The following is a 24,768-nucleotide window of genomic DNA, read 5'->3' as shown; positions in this document are numbered from 1 at the left end:
TTAAGTAGAAGTAAGGCTCACTGACTGAATGAGGAAAATATCAGAGTATGCCCACCATTTACAAAACATTCAGCATGTCTACTTTTTCTCATTTCCCTTTTCAGTCTCATCTTCCTCTGACATTTCAATTTGACTCAATTTCCACTGACATTCAGGGAGGGCAGACACATTTAAACGCAACACAAGACATGTGGCGCAAGAAGGCATAAAAAAAGGGGACAATAATGCATGAAGCTCTTTTGTGAGAATTCCTCTGTTACACACTGAGTTTCTGAGCATAAAGTGATTTTTCAGATAGGAAGGTTTTGGAATGAATATCACTGCCTCAGTCTGCCCCCTTGCCCTTTTAGTGATCACAGCGGGTGTTTGGGGTAGGCGGGAATAGCCCTACAGGCAAACATAAAAAAAAAAATGGTATTGCTATTTTTGTTTTTCTTTCAAATTCAAAAATAAAAGGATAACAAGACATTTTGTCAGACACTTTCAAAGAGAGATGCACTCCTCCACACTGTCTATTGTCAACTCCTTCTACTTTCAACAAATGTTTCATTAAAGTTTCTTGAATACTACTTTATAAACAGTTCATGGCTGTTGTACCAATAGCATTAATGTTCATGCTGTGAGCCAGAGCTTAAGATATCTGCTGCAGTGTGTGAGCTAGTCTGATGAGGCTAATACACTCTGGTCTAATAGTAATAGTAGCCTGGACTCCAATCTAATGCAGATTGTATACTCTGGTCTGACAGAGTTTGTACACTTTGGTATTAGGGGGTAGGCAGACTGTGGTCTGATGGGATTTACTGATATGTGAGTGAAAAGAGCTTGTCAGCGTTGACTTTTTCAAACTCTCCAGTTCTGGGAATACATCAGTCACAAGGGTAGGCTATAGATCTCAGTCCTGATAGAGGGTGACAGGCCATGAAAGTAAGAAACGGACAAGTTTTGGTTAGGAGAGTCTCTGGTTTCCTTTTTTAGTGAGATATAGAGGTTTTGCATGATAATAATTAAGATCTAAAGAAGAACTGTGTATGGTATCTTATGTTGGTTGTGCAATATGTAAATTATGGTTTGTAGTTTTCTGAAATTTGGTGTGCACCATTGAACTGCACCCAAGTCCACTTGACAAGCTGGTCAGGGGGTTTGTATCATGTGAACTCAGGTATGAATGCAGTCCGTCCTAACTCACATAATTAAAGTAAACCACTTTTTAATTCATTTCATTTGTATCTTTGCATGCTTCCAGTCACACTTAACTGCTTATATCTGAATAAATTGTCTTCGGAGAGCAACTCGTATTCTATGCATCTCTTGCAATCAGGGGTGTACTGGGAAGAGAAATTGGCCCAGGATTTTACATAGAAACTGGCCCAAGAGGTTTGTCCTTTTCTGCATATCACTGCCCCCTTTGGCATATCGCGGCGCCGTTTTGTGCCCCATTCTGCATAATGTGGCGACTCATTTCAGCTTATCGTGGCCCGTTAGGCCCATTCACGGCCGGCCCGGTTCTCCCGATGGCCAGTCCGTCCCTGAATGGCCCCAAAGTTTGTCGGCCCACCAGGAAAATGCAGGTATGCCAGATTACCAATCCAGCCCTGCTTGCAATGCAAACACAGCAAAAAATAAAAATAAATAAATAAAAGTGTACAATGACTACCTAGCTACAGTGGTAAACAGCTGCTGCCATTACCCACCATCAGGCCTGTCTTCTGACAGCTTTGCTAGGGTGGGCTGAGGGATATTATATTTGGGCATTTGGGAGGGGGAGGGGTTACTCAGACTACTAATTTAATGTCTTTAATTGGCATAACATGGTGCATAACATGACCCAATATAACTATATTATACACTTTTCCCCCATATTAAAAATATATTGAAATAAATAAACTGATAAACATTTTATATAATCATATGCACTTAATTAGTTTACCATGAATAGTTCTAAACATAACTAATATTAGCATCATATTAATTAATTATCTCTTATAGGATAATTTCATGTACAGCTGCTTTGAAACAATGGCTGTTGTGAAAAGTGCTATACAAATAAATTTGACTTGACTTGGCGCATAAGATTGAAGAACCTCCATTATTAAGAAACGAAATAACGCAATACACTTTTAGATAAATTAGCATTTCATTCTTAAAACAAATGACAAAGGCACATTAGAGTCCCCACGAAGCAAGGATGGAGTGAAGAGAAATAATATCAAGGAGGAAAATAAGGATGGAGTAAAAGGAAATATATTAGATGGAGAGATCAATAACATAAGTTTAAGATCCTAAACTTTCACACATATGGGAACTCCATAAAGAAGTAATTATATAATATTAAATGATGACAATTATTTATGTTTGACAGAAATGTAATAAGGAATGATACTACCTTACAAAGGCAAAATGCTAAATTGAGTTCTGACTGAAACAGGTATTTTTACCAGTGAAACTTTATGTGAAAAGTAATTTATGGAACACAAGAATTTGGATGGATGGATGGATGGATGGATGGATGGATGGATGGATGGATGGATGGATGGTTGGAAAGTAATGCCTTGTAAGCGCCAAAGGTTATTTTCATGGCAAAAATAGAGTAGTTTAAAACGCAATGACAAAAAAAAAAAAAAAAAACTAACACAGCACTGTAAAAAGATGTATAAGTTATCTAAGATGCATGGAAACAGACAGAATCTCTCATTGACACTGAATTAACAACAGGGAAAACAGAAGCATGCATCACACAACAGTGCGGGACAAGTTTTGATTGCTGAGTTCAGGTGTGGCGGGATGATGTGTGCGCAGGAACGGGAGAAAGAAATTACCTGCATGACTCCTGCAAAGTATAAATATAAATCTATTTTAAAAATAAAACAGATTTATTTAATGTATTTAAGGTGCAGAGTGTTATTCGTGTTATCCATCTATTGTGCAAGAGCAACAAAAAAAATTACGGTTTACAGGTGCAGGATTGATTCATACAAACTCTTCCTTGTGCTCCATGCAGCAGCAAGTCCCTTAGTTCGATTTATTAAAGAAAGGTACAAACAAAACTTTGAAAGGAACCAAAGGTCAATCAGATATTTGGCAATGTTAGTTTTAACAAATAGTTTTTTTCTCTCTCTCTAACCATTTTTTATTTTTTATTTTTTATTTCAAAATAGAAATAGCCTGTGATAGAAGGAACAGAATCTTACAGGAGTCAGAATGAAAAATTTGCACAGACCACCACCTGCGGGCTTTTGTGGTTGGGAGGGGGACAAAATTTGAAAGTTGCAGGTGGGAGTAGAACAAAATATTACATCTTTTTTTGCGAGAGTGGGACAGAATTTCTCTGGAGCGGGTCTGAAAAATCCATCCTGCACAGACCTCTACTTTATAATTCAGGTCCACAACGTCACGAACATCCACGGTGTGGGTAGCTGATGTGGAGGGAGAGGGAGATATTTGATAAGAGGGAGCCTGTGATACATTAACAGCAGCTACATGGTCACTGCACACTGAGACAGCACCAGGCTTCTATATGGGCAATAAAAACCTATACATTGCACAAAAATATCTCTTATTACCATTCTCGCTTGCATAACATTTCGGACTCTCTGGATTGCATCAACCGCTTCTTGAGAGTGTCGTTGCTTATGGCCAATGACAAAAATGGAAAAACACTACACATTTCTGGTGCTGTTGTTATGATTGGTTCAGCAGTCTATAGCCCAGTCTTTTATCTAATCACATTTCATCTGAATACATCAGTGAAAGATGCTCTCTGGGTTATCCATGCACTGAAAATACGTCCGTAATTTTAATGGTAAAAGTAAAAAAATTCTACAGGAAAAAAAAAACACAAATTGGATAACGAGTAGTTACCGTAAAATATACAGTAATTTTTTTTTATATATTTAAAAAGACAATACATGTAGTTTTACTGTAAAATGTTATAATAAATTATTAATAAAAATTATAATAAATTGATGTAAAAATAATCCCATATAATTAACTGTAAAAATGTATATTATGTTTAACAAGAAAGTACAAGTACATTTTATGGTAAATTATTGTTAAAATGATGGTTAAAAACAGTAATCGGGTGTTAATCCCTGCATGAGCCATTACATTTCATTATATTTTATGGGAATTGTTATGTTTCTTCTTATTTTTAAAATCAGTTATGTATTTTGGGGAGTTTTGTGTTACATTTGATGTAGTTTAGTGAATGTTTATTGGATCATTTGTGTTACCCTGATGGTGTTTAGTGTTTGTGTGAGTGACACTGAACACTGTCTGTACAGGGTTATTGGTTTTTGCTCCTGGAAGAGCCACTATTGATGAATTTCATGTCATCATGTGCCCCTCTGTAATTACTATGGTGATTAAAAATACATTATAAAGTGAAAAGCAGATTTTTACAGTTTCAGAAGGTGTACATATTATGTTTATCATTTAATAATGTAAATGATGGTACTGCACCATAACATATACCATTATCTACCACAAGAGTTTTAAACTGTACAATTTACTGGTTGTTCTGTAAAGTTTTCAGTGTGCACTATCGTCTATGACTTTTACATATTGCAGCAATTTACAAATGCCATATGAGAGGATTTTGAGACATGCTAAATGTGTTTATTTTGATTCAGTCCCTTCTATTTGCCTGAAGGGACTTTCTTGGTTTCTCTTTTGGGGTTAGAACACAAATTTGGCCTTAAAAGTGTGGCTTATTTTATTCATAGCTGTGCAGTGACAATTAATGTTTTTCATCAGGTGTGGTTCTTGTCATGCTTAAATCACACAGGCTCTGAAAGTATGGTGAAACACTGTTTACAACCCATTTTAATCCCATAGTCTGATGTATTTCTAAGTGAAACAATAAATTCAGTTAAAAAAACTAATAAAAAAAACGATTTTATCCATTGGGAACTGATTGGATTGTGAATAGTGGCCATTGTTTACCAGAATGGAGCCAGGTGGTTAGAGGGGAGGGTTAAAAAGTAAGAGTGATATTAATTTGAAGTGATGTCACTTCAGATGTGGAGTGAGTTATTATATAGTTATATTAATAAAAGATAATGAAGACAAAATATATACATTTATACCACAGGTCTGTTGAATGCTTGATTCGAATTGGTTGACGGACGTTCTAAGGTGTGCAATTATTTTAAAGTAAACGCTTGGCTGTGAAGTAGTTCCTGGTCTTGACCACATAACGTTCTATACACTGATCTATATATATATATATATATATATATATATAGATCAGTGGTTCTATATCACGTTGCCAAATTATTGAAGTTATTTCAAAGAGCCGTACTAGCTACCACAGCTAAATAAAATAAATTAAAACCAAGACATTGGTTAAGTACATCAAATAAGAATGACAAACAATGTCTATAGTATCCTACATTTATTTACATTTTGGTTGAAAAGCACCCTCGCGCTCCCTCTCTCTCCCATTCTCTCTCTCTCTCTCTCTCTCTCTCTCTCTCTCTCTCTCTCTCTCTTCGTATTCGTCTCACCCACACTCACATATGTGGAAATTGAAACACATACAAAAAGCACACACATGCAGCAACACACACACACACACACACACACGCACACAGGTGTGTTTCAATATATTAGTTAGGACATCTCATAGACTTCCACTGATTTCATAGCAGGCTAAAGAGAGATTCTATCCCGTAAAAGTATCCCTAAACCTAACCCTCACAGAAACCTGTGCACATCTGTAGATTTAAAGCTAAACGAGATTTTGCTGATTTATGACCTTTTTTACTAGTGAGGACCACCTAAAATGTCCTAAAATGAGACGGGCAAGCTATTGCATGCTCGTAGCTAGCGCACCCGGCCATCACGAAACCTCCCCTAATGCACCTACGAGTGTCGTACAGTCCCCCGTACCTAGGGGACAAGTCGACTGCACAAAAAATGGGGAAAGGCCTCTTAAATTTTTTCTCCCCAAAGTGCTTTACAGATCAAACAAATAAATAAATAATGACAGAGTTATATAAAAACAGATTGATTTAAAATTAAATATAAAACTAAATAAATAAAAACATTTAAATGCAGCATCAGGTACTGATATATTCAAAAGCTACACAATACAAATCCATTTTTAAAGAAGATTTAAATATAGCTAGAAATGAAGCTGGCCTCACATGGAAAGGTAGACAATTCCATAGATTAGGACCTATCACAGAAAAGGCACGATCACCTTTAGATCTATAGCGGCAATGAGGAACCTTCAATAACAGTTGATCAGAAGAACTCAGTGCTCTAGTAGGGGAGTAAGGGAGGAGAAGGTCACTGATATACTGAGGTGCGAGACCAGATAGTAGATGGAGACATAAATCAGCATTTTAAAATTGACCCTGAATTTCACAGGAACCCAGTGGAGAGATGCTAAAACCGGGGAAATGTGATCTCTCTTTCTTGACCCTGTTAAAAGCCACATGTGGGAAAGAGCAGTTTGGGGGAGACCAATGTACGATGAGTTACAATAGTCATTTAGCACTTTGGGAATGAGAATACCCACGTTGCCGCACTGCGGATGTCTGGACCCCTTACGTTGTGTAGTTGTGCTCGAGAGGTCTCTGACATGAGCTTATGATGTTGACTAAAGGACATAAGAGTGGCATGAACATCCAAACTATAAAATCTTATGAACGTGTGCAGAGAGGACCAGCCTGCCGCATTACAAACGTGCTGCATGCTAGCCAAATCTTTAGAGGAGGCGACCCCGGCGAAGCTTGACCGCCAGTAGGTATCCTGGTCCTAGCAGGAGGTCTCAATCGCATGGCTCCACAAACGAAGCGAGTGAGCAGTGAATGTTACCCCAATGGCATCCTTCAATCAAGGCGTGGCAAGCCGATAGAGCGGCCACATAAACCCCTTTTCCTGCAGAAAGCCCAGAACTGAAACAATCTGGCAGTTAACAGGATCTGCATTTTGTGCAGTGCACCATCTTTCAAAGAAACCCCATTTATTGGCATAACTTCTTCTAGTAGAGGGATCCATAGCGCTCAGAATGGTCTCGATGACTTCAGGTGAAAGTACCCTTCAGGGGCCAAACATGAAGGTTCCACAGTTTGGGCCAGGGATGAAGTATCATCCCCTGCACCTGAGACAAAAGGTCCCTCCTATCCGGAATCGCCCAAGGCGAGCTGTCGAGGAGAGACATTATCTCAGAAAACCATACCCTGTTCGGTCAATGCGGCGCTATTGGCAAGAGGCATGACCCTTGCTGGCGAACTCTGGCCAGGACTCCCGGGAGCAGAGAAACCGGAGGAAACGCATTCAAGCGCATTCTGGGCCATGTATGCGCCATCGTGTCCAGACCCAGGGTTGCTGGGTGAGAAATAGAGGGGACATTGCGCTGTCTGTTGGGAGGCAAAGAGGTCCACTTCTTCTTTGTAAAATCTCAACCAGATTTGTTTCACTACCTCGGGGTGGAGTTTCCACTCCCCGTCAGTATTTTCTGTCTGGACAGTAAATCTGTTTCCACGTTCAGGCATCCAGGGATATAAACTGCTCTGATTGACAGGAGCTTGCCCTGGGCCCAAAGGAGAATCTGCCATGCCAGTCTGTTCAGCTGGCATGACCGTAGACCTCCTTGATGGTTCATGTAAGAGACTACTGCTGTGTTGTCCACCCGCACCAGGACATGGCAGCCTCACAGATACTTGAGGAAGTACTTCAGGGCCACAAATACAGCCATCAACTCGAGACAGTTGATCAACCCAATCGTGCTCCCCAGCCTGTCAGGGAGGCATCTGTCCTTAGCAGCTTAAGATGGTAAGACGCACCTAGAGTGGGACCCAAGGTGAGGAACCAGGATCCACATAGAAAGTGTACGTAGCATGCAGCACGTAACCCTTATCTGCCTTAGGGAACTGGCCCTTGGATGAAATCCCATGGGTTTGAGCCACAACTGAAATGGTCTCATGTGCAAAAGGCCCAAAGGGATCACTGAGGACGCAGATGCCATGAGACCTAGTATTCGTTGATACTGACAAACAGTGCAACCTTGGCCTAGCCTGACTTTGCTCAGTGTGTTCTGAACGGTCTCGATTTGAGCGGGAGACAATTGTGCCCACATCATGATCGAATTCCATACGATCCCCAGATAGAACGCTTGTCTTGATGTTGAGTCTCAAACCCATAGAAACCAGATGAGCTAAGACGATATCCCTGTGCTGCAATGCCAGTTCTTGTGACTGAGCTAGTATCAGCCAGTCGTCTATATAATTCCGAATGCAGATGCCCCGGAGTCACAAAGGAGCCAGTGCTGCATCAAAGCACTTTGTGAATATGCAAGGTGATAAGGCTAGGCCAAATGGAACAACCCAATATTGGAAAGCTTTGCCCCCGAAAGCAAACCTCAGGAACTTCCTGTGTTGTGGAAGAATTTCTATATGAAAGTCTGCGTCCATGAGATCGATCGTGACCAACCAATCGTGATGTTGGATTTGAGACACGACTGTCTTGATGGTTAGCATCTTGAACTTGAACGCCTTGACTGAGCGATTCAAGGACAGCGAACTAATTTAATTCTGTAGCCTTTTTCTACTGATCTTAGGACCCACATAGAAACACCCAGCAGTAGCTTCCACGCTGCCAGGATCTCTGAGATGGGTATAAATTTTGACACTTCCTGTTGAGGGGACCTTGAGTGTTCTGTGTCCTGGACAATGGCAGGAAGCAACGGAACACCCAACATTTAGCTGGAAACCGCTAACTCCCGAAACACCAGAGGTGGCGGGAATGGAGAGGTTTTGTGGGGTTATCGGGAAGGTACATGTAGATGTTTCATGCGCCCCGTCCTGAGGGGGCTACCCCCACAAGGCTGGACACAAAACTGTCAGGGCTTTCTCTTCCTAGAGATAATGGTCCTGAGGTCTTGCTTTGGGGGCTGCTGAGGGCGACGAGCCAGTCCCCAGTCTTTACGAGGGGGAGCGCGATTTGCCACGCTCTGTTTTTGAGCCTCCTTTCTAGAAAGACCGGGGTGGGGCTGGGTGGCCAGCGGCCCCTCCCCCAGAGTGCGGTGAGGAAGGAATTGCCCGAAGGCTTCCTCATGACTCTTTGCCTCCTGGAACCTGGTGTTGACTGTGTTCATAGAGTCACCGAACATGCCAGAAGGTGAAACCGGGGCATCGAGTAGGAACACTTTTTCCTTGTCTTTGATACCCGAAAGGTTCAGCCATAAGTGTCTGTCCATGCTGACCAAAGCAGCCATAGACCGGCCAATGGCGCGAGCCGTCTGTTAGGTTGCCCCAGAGAGACAGATCCATGGCTCGACGAAGCTCTGAGAAAGCCTCTTCGTCGACCGTACTCAGGTCCTTCAACAGGTCAGCCTGGTACGCCTGCAACACTGCCATAGCCTGACCTGCTGCCTGATAAGCTTTCCCCACAAGTGTAGAGTAGGTCCTGCATTGCTTTGTGGGGAGAATAGGTCTCTTTAGAGATGATACCGAGCCAGGCGAGAGATAACCCGCAAGTGTCTCTTCTACCTCCGGCATCATGGAAAACCACCGTGCCTCAGCACCCACGATGGTCAAATATGTCGACGTCGAATGCGTGAAGACAACACGGGAAGTATAAGGTTTCTGCCATGAACGAGAAAGCTCGTCAAGGAGGTCATCAAAGAAAGGAAGGGACTGATTTAGTGTTCCCTTCCCTTGGCCACCAGACAGAAATCTGTCCTTTAGCTTGGAGCATTTGGGGTTCTCTTTTTCATGTGGCCAGTCTAACTGTAGTCTGGCCACCGCCCGAATAACCACCTCAAGTAATTCCTCAGCCGCATTATTATCGTGTGAGGAATGCTCAGAGGTGGGTAGCTCAAAGTCCGCAGACTCAAGAGATTCAGCGTCCCCCTCATGAACCGAAGATGCGCCGGAGCGCGCTTCAAGATCATGAGAAGGACCAGCTGGATCTGGGAGAGAGCAAGCGATAGGGACGGACCAGTCTCTTGCTCCTTGGCCAGATCCATTCGAGAGCCCCAAGATGGAAGGGTGGATACTGGCTCTCGGAAGTAAGCGAGACGAGTGCGAAGCATTTTGACTGAAAACAGCTTGCAATGCTCGCTTTATTCCATCTGACTTCATTTTAAAAGATTCTGCAGCAATCCGAAAGGCCTTACAGGCAGCAGTGGATAGGCAGAAAAGTGTGGAGCAGGATTTGGATGGGAGAGGTTGTTTGGATGGGAAAAGGGTCTGTTGTTTTTAGAGCTTATAAACCAGAAGTCTAAAATACCCTTTTCACAGGCTGTGATGATGCAATTCAGCCTAAACCAAGTTTCTTTCAAGGCAAGTCAGTCCACTCTGCGGATATCTTTGGAACACTCCCGGGTAAGCTGGGCATATTTTCAATGTAAACAAGCAAAAATTAAACCAAACTAAACTTTTTAATAACAATTTTGTTGATTTAATCTTGATTTAACATTTAAATTTAGGTTAAAATATCAACCAAAAGTATTAATTCTTGCTCATAGGACAGCGCAATACTGTATCATATTCTTTTAGTGTTCTAAATTCTACAATTTGTTTAGGCACAAAGATTTCATTCTAATAACTATTTATCATGTTCATGCATCTACATATTCTAATATTGTGGTCAAGAGCAGTACATCCTCTTATTCTCTTAACTGTTCCACATATGTGTCCCCCTGAAATCATTAATTAATGAAGAAAGTGTACCACGCTGAATGGACATAACATTAAATCAGGATTACTGAAGGTGCAACGGTGCTACGCTGCTGTTATCTGCTACATGAGCTGAAGGCAACAATATGAAAAAGTGACAGTACCGGCTAATTTGCTAATTAGCTTTAAATGAGATCAGAGCGCAAAAATGTTAAATTGCTGTGAGGTGAGAGGCCTGTTTGTCTTGAATGCAAGCTGGTTATAATTCTCAGAATTGTTAATTGCATAACCAGTTGAGATATGCTCATTTATCGCAACTTGATTATAGTTTCCACCTGTGTGCATCTCTATGCTTGAATTTAATTAAAACACCTAAAATAACATATCAGATGTCATTATTATCATTATAGAAAGAATATAAAATCAATCAAGATAAAAAAATAAAAAAATCATTGTACACTGCATTGCAAGTTCTCGTAGTTGTTATTTTCTTTAATACCTCATATACTGTAAGATACTTTTGATATATCTCATTTAAAAGCTGGTCACTGTCAATTTCATGAGTGGATGGCCTCAGTTAACCAAAAAGGTCATGGAATGGCTTCACTGAAAAGCAAATAAAGAGAACTTACCATTAATTGGACTGACAGCAATGTTTGACAGCTGGCTCTATTATTCCTCTCACACTGTAGAAAACATAGAAATAATGAGGATCTTTTTATAACCTTTCAACATTTATCCTATAGTGACTGAGTAACAATGTTCAGTCTTGGCTGTGGAGATAATTATATTCAAACTGGATGTTAAGCTGAATATTTTTTTTTTTGTTGAAAAGAGCCCTCCATAATGAACCACTTTGTGCCTGGTTGGTGTTTCTGCTCAAAGGCTCATAGGAATAGCTTTCTTATTTCTTACTGCTATTAAAATCTTAATTTCACAACTAAATGAAACTATCAGGGGACACATGTTTAAAACAGCAGAAAGCCTATCAAGATCATTATAATGAGTGATGTGAAGCTATGAATCACATTGTAAAGCCACTTCAGACCTTGCCTTGGGTAATATAGTGACTTCAGATGTATAGGGCAGTAAATCCTCATCAGATTTACTGAGGAGTCTGACATCATTAATTCAGCTCATAAAAGCACCACCATCAGGGCATTTATTTTTGGGATTAGGTGTATTCATAATGTTGTTTAGTTCCTTTTTTGTTCCACTCCAGCCTCTGATTTTACATGTGCTCAAGTGTGTGGTGTTGTTGCTATTGGGTGTTAAGGAGACACTTGTAGATGACGACAGAGAGGGATGCAACAAAGCACCAGATTAAGAGCACATGTGTAGCTATTTTGTTGCTGCCAAGAGTTTTCAGTAAACACGTTTATACGATTTATTTTAAAGGTGTTAATGCATAATGTGACCCTTTGAATAAACTGTAGTTCATGAGAAGAGAGTCAATTTGCGCAAACGCTGCTTATGTCACACTGACCGTCGGGAAAATGTTGGGAGACATTATGCTGATTCCTGCGGCAAGCATTTTATCAATATAGCATAGCAGTAGAACATGCCCACAAAGCACAGATACTTTGTGAAATGATTGCAGCTGCAAGGCGCAGTGCGAGCGCGAAGCAAAAGTTGCGAGGTGCGATTCGAGTGTGAAGTAAAAGTGTGAGCGCAAGGCGATCGTCTGCATTCAGCAACTGCTACCGGGTCCTTGATCAACGTATAGCTTGTCAGTAAATGCAGCCAGTGGAGTTTCTGGAGAGTAGGTGCCTTACCCAGACTGTGTAATATGTGTAAAGGGATCGGCGTGACTGATTACCGCCGAACGGAAACCCTGCTGCTGTCTACAAGGTTCTGTCACAGTCTCTGTTTAATAGTGCACTAGCCAATGCAGATAATCTACACTGTCATTAGCCCACTTAATCCCACCGGTTCTTGTGACTGGGGTCTAAAAGGAATTTTTGATCTATATATATATATATATATATATATATATATATATATATTTATGTATTTTTCTGTTGCCAATTGCAAATGACAGTGCAGACTTTCCACCATGAGTGGTGCAAATAGTCACATGACCAGAGCTATTTAATTCCACTGTACTCTATGTCTGGCAAAACTCCATATAGAGGGAAGAAAGTGGAATGAAATGGAAGAAGAAGATAATGCTGTCGCATCATCGAGAGCAGCGGGACCCAGCACTACGTTCAGTATATTGCCACCTGAGCCGTTCGACTTTTCAAAACTGCAAGAATGGCCAAAATGTTTGAGCAGCTAGTTTGAGCAGTAGTGTGTGCTCACAAGAACGTGAAAGGTCTAAGATATGAGCTTGTGTTGTTGACTCAAGAATGTAAGAGCCTGGAGTGACATGAACATCCAAACTATAAAATCTTATGAATGTGTGCGGAGAGGACCAGCCTACATCATTATAAACATGCTGCAGAGGGGCACCCCCCCACCAAAGCTTTAGAAGAAGCGACCCCCTGGTAGAATGAGCCCTGATGCCTAATGGAGAAGATTCTTTTTAAAGTAGTAATAGCCATAAGAAAAAACATCTTTAGAGTCAGAAGCTTGTCAGACACTGACTCTAGAGGTTCAAAGGATGTCTCAACCAGACCCTCAAGGACTATAGCTAAGTCCCATGAAGGGATCCTGGTTCTAACGGGAGGCCTCAGTCGCATGGCCCCACGAACGAAGTGAGCAAGAAAAGGATGTTTCCCCAGTGGCACCCTGTCAATCAAGGTGTGACAAGCAGAAAGAGCGGCCACATAAACCCTGAGAGTGGCGGGGCGTGTGCCTGCTGATAATTTCTCCTGCAGGAAGTCCAGAATTGAAGCAATCTGGCAGTTAACTAGATCTGCATTACGTGCAGCGCACCACCTTAAAAAGACACCCCATTTATTGGCATAACTTTTTCTAGTGGAAGGAGCCCTAGCACTCAGAATGGTCTCAATAACTTCAGGGGGAAACCCAGTGTCCCTCAGTTGGTACCCTTCAGGGGCCAAAGATTAAGGTTCCACAGCTTGGGTCGGGGATGAAATATTGTCCCCTGCGCTTGAGACAGAAGGTCTCTCCTCTCCGGTATCGCCCAAGGCGACTCGTCGAGGAGAACCATACTCTGTTCGGCCAACTCGCCGCTATCAGTAAGCGGTAAGATCCTTGTTGGCGATCCTAACTCTGGCTAGAACTCCTGGGAGCAGAGAAACCGGAGGAAACACATACAGGTGCATTTTGGGAGGGGTCTTTGTCACCTCAGTGTGGTGAATTACAATAGTATGTGTTATATGGCCTCATTTCAATGACTTAAAAATTTTGTTTTTTCAAAAAACATGCATAAACGTTATTTTCTCAAAAATACAAACATGTACATACATGTTGCTCACATATTATTGTAGCCCAATTTGTGTTAAATACAGTGTTATCAGACTTTAGCCATTAATATGTTTTTAAGCAACTGAAAAAAGCACAAATGTCAAGGCATGTCAAAACTTCTCCATGGCCCAAACACCCTCAGACCCCAGAGGGTTAAGGAGGCACTTGGGAATGACTACAGAGAGGGATGCGATGAAGCGCCAGAGTTTGAGCATGTGTATAGCTATGTTGTTGCTGCCAAGAGTTATCAGTAAACACGATAAAACAGTTTGAATCCCGTGTCTTATTTTGAAAACACGACAAGGTGGTTTTCCTTGTAAGAAACGTGCACTGTAGAGGTAATAATACAACAACTTTTGACTTTTAATCCCTTTCACATTTTACAAGTAAAACAACAGATTATCATTTCTTAAACTCTTTTCAATTTATGACATCTAAACACTTTTACTATACTGCATGACTTGTAAGGTGACATTTGAACATTTGTATTATATAATTAACTCATTAAACTCTGATGCATTTTTGTGCTGCTGCCTTACATTTTTCACACTCAAATTTTTAAATCTCTCCATTCACACATTCACGCATATAATTCTGGTTCTGTTCACTCTATCTCACTTTGAAAAGTCATATTTTGTTCCACTAGATAGCAACAAGTACTTGAAAAAAATCACATTCCATCACAATATACAGATCTGAAATGTAACTAAAAGGCACTCTAATGCATTTTAGCACTTACAGATTTGCTCATCCATAGACATTCAGTCTAATTTTCATTTTATGCACCAACCTCATTAAATATCTCAGCCTCTAAGTGGACTAAAAGCTCAATCTAGGTGTCATTAGAAAGCTGAGATCATCATTTTTATGATTTGTTTTACAAGGTTTTCCTGCTGGATGGAATATTTTGGATTAATGGAATAACATTGGATTATTCAGCAAGCAGTTTTTAGCTATTTGGGGCTTACAGCAGCAATAATTGGTGCATAAATTAGTTTTATATATTTGATGACTTACAGAAATAATATTTAATTTTGTGATTATTTTGAAAATCTTTCACACTGTGGTATTAGGCCCAACAAAATAAACTGTCACATTCCTGATATATGACTTGTCCATTTAAGTGCCATGTGAAAGACTTTTATCTATTCAAACTAATATTTCTACACCATTACCTCTAGTGGGTGCTAATTTAAGACACAAAGGATTTCAGGCCTTATTTTGCTAGGGTATTATTTGACAATTTCAGATTCTAAACTTCGATACCTCATATGCCTGACCTATGTATATGGGGACTTTATAGATTTAAGTGGAAAAAAGAAATTATATAGCACTGGCAGGTCCTCAGAGTTAAAATATTTAACTTTATTTAAAAGCTTGTTTAACCAGAATCAAACTGCACAGTAGCTCAACTGATAGCGTTGATGCAATGCAAAGGACTGGGGTACAATTCAGAACACATGACACACAAGCTGAAAATGTCATAGAAGCATCATACAATTATATAGTTCCTTCAAATATTGAATTTTTCTTGTTGCATTTTATTTCAGTTTAGGTTAGGGTTACAGTTTAGGGTAAGCTTAAGTTTTGCTGAGTTAAAACTCGAAAGAGCATTAACCTTAAAATCTCATCTGTTTGGGAGAATAGTAAACTTGCTTTTAGCATCATACAGAGAACATTTCACCTCGGAACTGTGGCAATATGTGTAGTGAAGCATATAATATCATTCTGTAAAAATGACGCCACAGTCGCGTAATTTTCATGAGATGAGGCTGCAAAAAGGATCACAGGCTAATGTCTCTGTTCTAAAAAATGAGCTGCCTGCGTATGCAATCAAAGAATCCATCGTGACAAGCTCTGTGAAAAACAAATCAATGATGGTGAACAAGCTGAGAGACTTGTCAGTGATAAATATAAGCCCGTTTATATTTAATTTATTAATGAAAATAATAAAACATAATTCAAGGTAATATGTTAATAGTATTATTTTAGCCAGTATTTGTGTGTGCTGTGTATTATATGCTGATTAGAGTATTGCACCACTAGCTAAGTAAAATGCTAACATCAGACCCTATTGTTTTTAATTGTGAGTCGAGTCACCTGTCCAGAGAGCTGTGTTGCTGCCTGTGTGTACTGTAGAGTGTTCCAAATCAGTCAGTTGTGAGTTTACATTTCAGTTAGGATACTATACTACCTTAAAAGGCAGCTGCATATGTAGGCTTAAGGCAGAAAGGAAGCTCACTTGGTTTTGAAACAGAGGAACATAGTCACACTGAATGCAATCTAAGGCAACTTTGTTCCCTGTGATGTATAGTGATGGAGGTCTGAGTAAACACAAGGATCCCTTGAATAGTCCCTTGAAAAGAGTAGAGTCAAACAGGTTTTATAAATACAACCCATCTCCACTCCTCAAAAATCAGAGGTTAAGAAGGCAGGACAGCACACAGTGATTCTGTCTGACTGCACTCTTCACAGAGATCAGCTCAGCCTGGAGCTCTAAAAGCCACTTGGACTGTTTCATCCAAAATTTAAAACAAGGCTAGTTCAGCTTGCTGAACTCTTATATAACTGGCCTGGTTGGAATGTTAGTGTGTCAATAGTTATTTGCACTTGTAGAGGGAAAATACACCAGTCACACCATTGCATAAACTGCATGTGAATGCTGGAAAATGTCACCTTAGTTTGGAGACTACATACAGAGGATGGTCGGAAATAATGTATCTTTCAAACTGTTATGAGACCAGTTTCCTTAAGAGTTCCATTAATTCAAAACAATCGGTATAAGCTAACTGATTTGGCGCCAAGGTAGAAAGTTAGCTGACATAGCTTTTTGATTCAGTCATTATTGTGTCTCTGTTAATATTAAAGGGACATTTCAACCAAAAATGAAAATTCTCTCATCATTTACTCACCCTCATGCCATCCCAGATGTGTATGTATTTCTTTCGTCCTTCTGCAGAACACAAATGAAAATAATTAAAATAATATTTCAGCTATTGGTCCTCACAATGCAAGTGAATGTTGACTAGAACTTTGAAGGCCCAGAAGGCAGTATATAAGGCTTCCATTAGACTCCAGTGGTTAAATCCATATCATCTGAAGCAATATTATAGGTGTGGGTGAGAAACAGATATTTAAGCACTTATTGAAATTGAAATGGCTACTGAGCACAACATGAGTCTAAAGCCATATCCACACTAATCCGTTTTCGTTTACAAACTTCATTTTCAGTTTCCTAATGTTGTCATCTGCAGTAATGGACAGCGTTTTTGAAAAATGCAGTTTTTCACCTTAGTTATTTGGATGAAAATATAACACCAAATTTCAAAGAAACAAATAAAGAGATCAGACATATTGCCCTCAAAGGGTCTTTGTGTGTGTTTGGGTGCCAGTTTGACTATAATACTCTGTAGTGGGCTAAAGCACATATCAGTTAATCAGAAGGTCGCTGGTTCAAGCCCCACGGCCACCACCATTGTGTCCTTGAGCAAGGCACTTAACTCCAGGTTGCTCCGGGGGGATTGTCCCTGTAATAAGTGCACTGTAAGTCGCTTTGGATAAAAGCATCTGCCAAATGCATAATGTACTCTCATCATTGATTTTGATCATGTGTTTTTTGCACATTGATAAAGTTTGTTTGTTTTTCTAATGTAAACTGCACTTGTTCATAAGTGACTATGGTGTGGTTTAATGTATTAATTAAGTGCTATGAGTTACATGAAGTGACATTCACACTGGTAATGTGGCGGCTAGCACTTAACATACACTGGAAGTCACTGTAGCTTTGCACATCATTGAACAAAAGTCCACAGGAGTTGGCAAGTGTAATAATGTTCTCTAAATCGTGTGGGATAAGTGAGCTAGAAATAGATTTTAATGGCTCATGTGGACATAGATTTACTTGGAAAAGAAAGGAGGAAGCAAATTAAACTTCACTTCCTCTCTCTTATTTCGCAGAGGTCTATGAGCTCAGCCTTCCTGAAGACCAGAAGCTCAGCGTCACCACTGTAACAGTGGGTCAGAGCGCCGTACTCACATGTTCCATCACGGGTGGCCAGCGTCCGCCAATCATCTGGAGACGTAACAACCATGCCCTCAACATGCTGGAGCTAGAGGACATTAACGTGAGTGACATTTGCCTCTTGCCTCATTTCACCTCTGTCACACTCCCATATGGTCTATTGTTGTGTGTGTGTGTGTGTGTGTGTGTGTGTGTGTGTGTGTGTGTGTGTGTGTGTGTGTGTGTGTGTGTGAGCTATCTGGAAAGTATTTCAATCAGCTACCTTGTTAAGGCTGTTGAAATGCAAGTGGCATTGCTGTCAAGCCAATACATTTGGCGAATTTCAAAAGCACGACACCCAAATAAGCACACACATTCAACAGCAGTCTTGTTTGTAATTGATATGACATGGTGTGAGATCTTTCGATGTTCAATCTAATTCACTTCGTCTCTCTTAATGTGCTTTAAACTCAACTCTGCCTTTGAAGTAATGGAATTTAGAGTGAAACATTCAACAAAGAGATTTAAGCCAGGTGGGATTTGAAGTACAGAAAACCATAAAAGGGATATTAAGGGCTCTTTCAGTTTTCAGGCTTTTTCATCTTCCAAAGTTGTGCCATCCTGAAGTTGTGATATATATTTATTAAAGCAACTTTAATCAACCCAAGCTGATGGAACTTGGCCTCATGATACCAAATTGAGATATGAGCAATGTTTTAAATGTTCACATAGTACGCAACATTGCTCAAAATGACTATAACTCAATAGAAAGCACATTAGTGTAAATGAGGAGAAAATGCTCAACAGAATGTAAATGGATTTGGCAGTCTTTTATGAATGCCAATATGAAATTAAATCGTTAAAGAGGGGAGGAGCAATTAACAAAAGAAATAAACATTACACACAACTAAATATAAGGAGGATGTAGAACATATGATACATCACTCTTGGGATATGCTGCATGGAGGAATTTGTATCTACCTCTAATAAGATGTATACTTTCATTTATGTTAGAGAGTTTATGAAGTTGCATCAGTGCAGAATTTATAAACATATTAAAGGAGACCTATTATGCCCCTTTTTACAAGATGTAATACAAGTCTCAGGTGTCCCCAGAATGTATCTGTGAAGTTTCAGCTCAAAATAACCCACAGATCATTTATTGTACCATGTTATAAATGCCTCTTTTTAGTTGGAATCAAAAACACGCTGATTTTGTGTGTGTCTCTTTAAATGCAAATGAGCTGCTGCACCCTGCCCCCTTTCCGGAAGAAGAATGTGCCTTTACAGCTTGTGCTTCGATTACTACAGCAACAACAAATCAAAACCTATAACTGACAGCATAAATACCGGAGTTCAGGTTCAGCCATATATATATATATATATATATATATATATATATATATGTATATCTGGTCTCCGTGAATACAATCAGAGACAATGGTAACTTGAGCTGCATTAGTCGTGGAATCAGCTAACAAGCACATTCGGAAAGGCGATTTGCAAACAATCTGATCCATGTTTGAGAATACATTTTTTTTAAATCCTGCTTTATATTGACACTCATTCACAAAGCAGTCCGGTGTAAAATGATTTGCACAAACACAAATATTTGTATGTTTTGGGGCACATTTCCTTCAAAAACAAAACTTGTCTTCGGTGGCTCTGATGCCAGGAGAACGTGAAGACTCTTTTGTCCACTTTTACAGCCAACAACTGGACACTTATGACACTTATGAAGCCGAGACATTATTCTTCTCACTGTATTTGCTCCAGCGTGGATAAAAACGGCGGACTGTGTGTAGATCACTCAGAGGATCTATAATAATAGGGTGGAGTCCGTCACCAGTCGTGGGCGAAGTCTGCTCTAAAGTGATGTCACCTTAAGAGCAGAAACAAAAACCATTCATTTTGACACACTGTTTTTGTTTAATAGAAATATAAGAAAGAGGAGTGAGTGAACTTTTAACATTGTAGGGTGGTTCACTGCCGACTCACATTTATGTATAAACACCATGTAGAAGAGAATTTTGCATAATAGGTCCCCTTTAAAACTAACAAACTGTTCACTTTAATTTATATTCTTGGAATATGTATGGTTTGTAGGTTGGTACAGGTCGGTTTTAGATATTAAGAGGTCCTAGGCAAAATTTATGTTGGAGTCCCTTCCATCCCCCAAATTACAAATTGTTGAAATGTTTTTACTTATAATTTGTATACGTTACTTTGGAATGGCATGCGACAAAGTGAAAGCTCGTTCCAATAATCACTTAATAACTTAATGCTTCAAACATTATTCTTTAATTTCCTTCTATTTTAGCCAGGCCTGAGTTGGTGCTCCCCGGAGTCGTGGTGCCCCTGGGCACTGGCCCAATTGCTCATATGGTTAATCCACCTGGCTTCAATATACTTTACAGCTCCAGAACCTTCACCTTGAAGACCTTACTACATAGAGGAACATCAATCATATGGGACATAATAAAAAACACATGAACATGCTCACACACACTCTGACATAGACAAACACAATTGTTCATGTGTACAGAAACACATATACACACAGTAAATGCATATAAACTAACACAAAGTTAGGAAATTGCTTTCTGCAATGGTCAATGTTGATCTACAGTCATGTTGATCTACAGTAATAGCATCTTGCTCTGATAGCATCTCTATAAATAATCTAAAAACTCAGCCTGATTAAATATCAGCAGCTCTACAGAACGACATACAATCCTTCAGGATAGCAGAGCTGGATGACCTAAAGTGTATCTTTGAGGTTTTCTGCATTCCCAGAGCACTTAATTTCATCATGCAAGCTTTATGACTGCCACAGCCTTCACACATGATGGTCATCTTCCATGAATGCTAGCCTTGACCACAGGAAACTCTAATATGCCTCCTGTATCACTATTTCTTTCTTTGTTTCTTTCTGTCTTCCATGGGATGCAGTTTGTTGATTACTAGAGGCCAAATTGCAGCTGTATATTCAGTAAAGCAGCAGTACATTATGGTAAATAAAAAATGATTTTTGGACCTACTGAATCTGTTCTTAAGATTGTCTACCTTTAGTCTACTGTCAAAAATATATGCATACTGAAAGGTAACTTCATTCAGTTCAGTTCACAGGGTTGGGTCACTTTTGAAATGTATTTCACTACAGAATACATGCTGTAATTTGTAATGTATTCCGTTAGATTACTCAAGGTCAGTAACGTATTCTAAATACTTTGGATTACTTCTTCAGCACTGGTAGATTTTTTCATTTGTTTTGACTATAAAATCTCTGCCAGTACAGTAAGACAAAATACACATGTTAAAAATACATTCTCTGAAAAACCCAAATATCTGATGCAGTGTTGTTTCTAAAACAAGATCTATCATATTGATCTTGTTTTAAGGATTTTTAGATATTTTTACAGGAAAACAATACAAACATGATTATCAACAATACGATTTTTGCCTTAATATCAAATCAAATCAAATCACTTTATTGTCACACTACCATATACACAAGTGCAACAGTAGGTGAAATTCTTGTGTGCAGTTCCGAGCAACATAGCAGTCCTGACAGTGATGAGACATATACCAATTACAGTAAACAACATACTTACACAACACAATTTACATATCAAATGTACACATACTTACAAAACACAATAATTATATACAGTGCAATGTACAGTAGACAATAAACACAATATAGAATACACAATATACAATAAGTAAGAATATATGAAATATATATAGTAGCTGTATTGAGGAGAATATGTTGACAGTCCAGTGTGAGACTATAGATGAATAAAGTGCAGTGCTAATTACTGATCCTGATAGATCAAGTGTTCAACAGTCTGATTGCTTGGGGGAAGAAGCTGTCATGTATTCGGCTGGTGCGGGTCCTGATGCTGTGATACCGCCTGCCTGATGGTAGCAGTGAGAGCAGCCCATGGCTCGGGTGGCTGGAGTCTCTGATGATCCTCCGAGCTTTTTTCACACACCGCCTTGTGTATATGTCCTGGAGGGAGGGAAGCTCACCTCTGATGATGTTTCTGGCAGTTCGCACCACCCTTTGCAGGGCTTTGCAGTTGTGGGCGGTGCTATTGCCGTACCAGGCGGTGATGCAGCCAGTCAGGATTATCTCTACGGTACTAGTGTAGAACCGTGTGAGGATGTGGTGGTTCATTCCAAACTTCCTCAGCCGTCTCAGGAAGAAGAGGTGCTGGTGAGCCTTCTTCACAACCGCCTCAGTGTGGACGGACCATGTGAGTTCCTCAGTGATGTGGACACCGAGGAACTTGAAGCTGCTGACTCTCTCCACCGGTGCTCCATTAATGGTGATGGGGCTGTGTTTTCTGTCTTCCCTCCTGAAGTCCACTACAAGCTCCTTGGTTTTATTGACGTTGAGGGAGAGGTTGTGCTCCTGACACCAGCGTGTCAGAGTGTGCACCTCCTCTCTGTAGGTTCTTTCATCATTGTCAGTGATCAGAGTGATCAATATCAAATGACTTATTAGAAAAAAACAATTATGATCCAACGATTTTCTTGATAAAAATATATGATAGTGTCTGGTAACGTGCATGTAAAATGGCTAGAAATAGCTTTTTAGCTTAGTTTAAAGCTGACAATTTTCACAAGGTTTATTTCTGTTTATTTTGCTCCAAACGTACTTCTCTGTCTGCTCGTATGAATATAACACGTCATAAGAAAGTGTTTCACCGCAGTTCAAATGCACTTTGGATCTCTTCATACTCTCTTTTTCTATATTTAAATTTGCTCAGTTTGCATGTTTTCTCTTTAGTGCACTTCTAGAATTTTTTCTGAAACCCTCAACCACCCCAGCATCACCTAGATATATGTATATATCTCCTATATGTGGATTGTATGAAAGAACACTTAAAAGGCTTTTCAGACACTACACTTAATGCGCTTTACACAGTGAACAGGGAACTCTTCAACCACCACCAGTGTGCAGCATTCACCTGGATTGTATTTATGTCTAATTGTGCAGCAGCATGTCATGAATGCTTGATGCAGCAGGTCCTTGTGTTTGTCAAACTGAGCTGCAGAATCAGAATATCCACATGCTTAACTATTTATGTTCTAGCAGTAGCAACTCTGTGCACTTGCTCTGCAGCAGCATAGCAGATCTTGTCCTCCAAGACCAATGTCCTATCAAAATGTCATACCCACATTAACAAACTAAATCTTTCAGAGAGTTGTCATGATTGAACTACAGTCAAGCTACCCTTTATAAGTTGTTAGTTACATTTTATAATAGTAGCTAACTACAGACCTTATTCACGCTAGCGCCATCATTAATTTTTAATGGGAATGACAATGAGGCTGCGAGGGAAATACTTACAGTTTCTTCAATGGCACGAACAGTATAAAGCTCCAAAATCACATCTGATTTTCCACAACTCATGTTTTCTGGAGTTATTTGTATACTGAATGTTCTTGGAAATATATTTTATCAATGTTGTGCCCGCAGAACTATCCAAAAACACATTAAAATCAATATCTTATATGAGATTGTGTATTTGCAAATACCCCCGCCCCTCGAGCCTCCCGTGGCTCTGCCTCCGAGTCTTCTGTGGCTCCACCTCCAAAGTCTGCCAGGGCGCCGCCCATTGTCCATTGTTACCATATTTTCACTTTTATGTTGAAATTGAAACTCTAAGTTTGAAGTATTTGTATTTTCATAGTTATGTTAATTTCCTGATTTCCTCCCTGATTGTTTCCAGCTGTGCCTAGTTTCTTCATTAGGTTTCAGTTGTTCTTGTCCTTATTACCCTTCAAGGTTGTGGTTTGTTGTTACTTTATCTTCTGAGTTATAACCTTCTTTGTTGTATCATCTTCATTTATCATTAAAAGAAAACTGCATTTAGATTCACCCTTTCTCTTCTCGTCCATCCAACAAGTGTTACAACATTGCAGACTCACAAGTATGTGCAAGTACTGTAAGTTAAAATTTTGCTACAACATTCTGAATTTATCAGGATGATCCCACCTAATCAGATTAAAATTAACAGAATTAATCAGAACAGGCTGAATAGTCATTGGTGGAACACTTGTCTGTTTCTTCAGGATGTCAATGTGCTGATTCATTGTTTCAAGGCCAGTTGACCTTGCAAAAACACTGATGTATGAATTCATTAGCTTCATGGGGTTTTTGTTTGGACATTGATGTCGGTTTCTCTCCAGCCTTTGTTTTTTTAGAGCTGTTTTTTGCTCTACTCGCTGACTCACTTGTTTTCTTTTCTTGTCATTATACTTTCAAATGACTTGGTGCGATCTGATTTCGTTTCATATTCAGAGGCCCCTTTGTTTTGCCATGCAGAGTCTTTATAAAATGCTCTCTCTCTTCTGCTGTTTTCACTCATTTAGAGCATGTTGTGATGAAAGGGGTTTGTTTATTGGCATGCCAAAATTTTAAACCTTTGAGCAGAGTTTTGCATACTGGTAGAGTATGACAGAGTAGCACAAAGCCAAACTACCGTTTTTCATTGATTTATGCTGTTATAAAAGATGTCTTACTGTGTGGCTATTTAAAAACAATGGGTCTCTTTCAGATACATGCATGCATGCATTTGACCATAAAAACTGAGTGCAAACATTTTCATGCGGAAATCATGATTTATCCGAAAGTTCAACATGATCATACTGAAAATCAACATGCTGCTTCCAAATAATCGGTTTAAGCATGTACACATTACCCGCATGTGCTATTCTAGTGAGTTTGATACTGATGTCTGAGAAACAGGT

The 24,768-nt window shown here is 39.7% G+C and overlaps 1 protein-coding gene across 2 annotated transcripts in view; it reads left to right on the top strand.

Annotated features, from left to right (window-relative positions):
• Positions 1-24,768, top strand: part of LOC127617061 (follistatin-related protein 5-like) — a 244,191-nt gene that overhangs the window by 154,754 nt on the left and 64,669 nt on the right. For both annotated transcript variants that reach the window (XM_052088936.1, XM_052088935.1), the window contains exon 7: positions 17,961-18,127. In XM_052088936.1, the coding sequence (XP_051944896.1) occupies positions 17,961-18,127 (167 nt within the window). The remainder of the gene's footprint in view (positions 1-17,960; positions 18,128-24,768) is intronic.

Source organism: Xyrauchen texanus, chromosome 23 (genome assembly GCF_025860055.1).
Source record: "Xyrauchen texanus isolate HMW12.3.18 chromosome 23, RBS_HiC_50CHRs, whole genome shotgun sequence".
In the NCBI taxonomy this organism is placed as follows: Eukaryota; Metazoa; Chordata; class Actinopteri; order Cypriniformes; family Catostomidae; genus Xyrauchen; species Xyrauchen texanus.
This window is presented reverse-complemented; position numbering and strand designations above follow the sequence as displayed.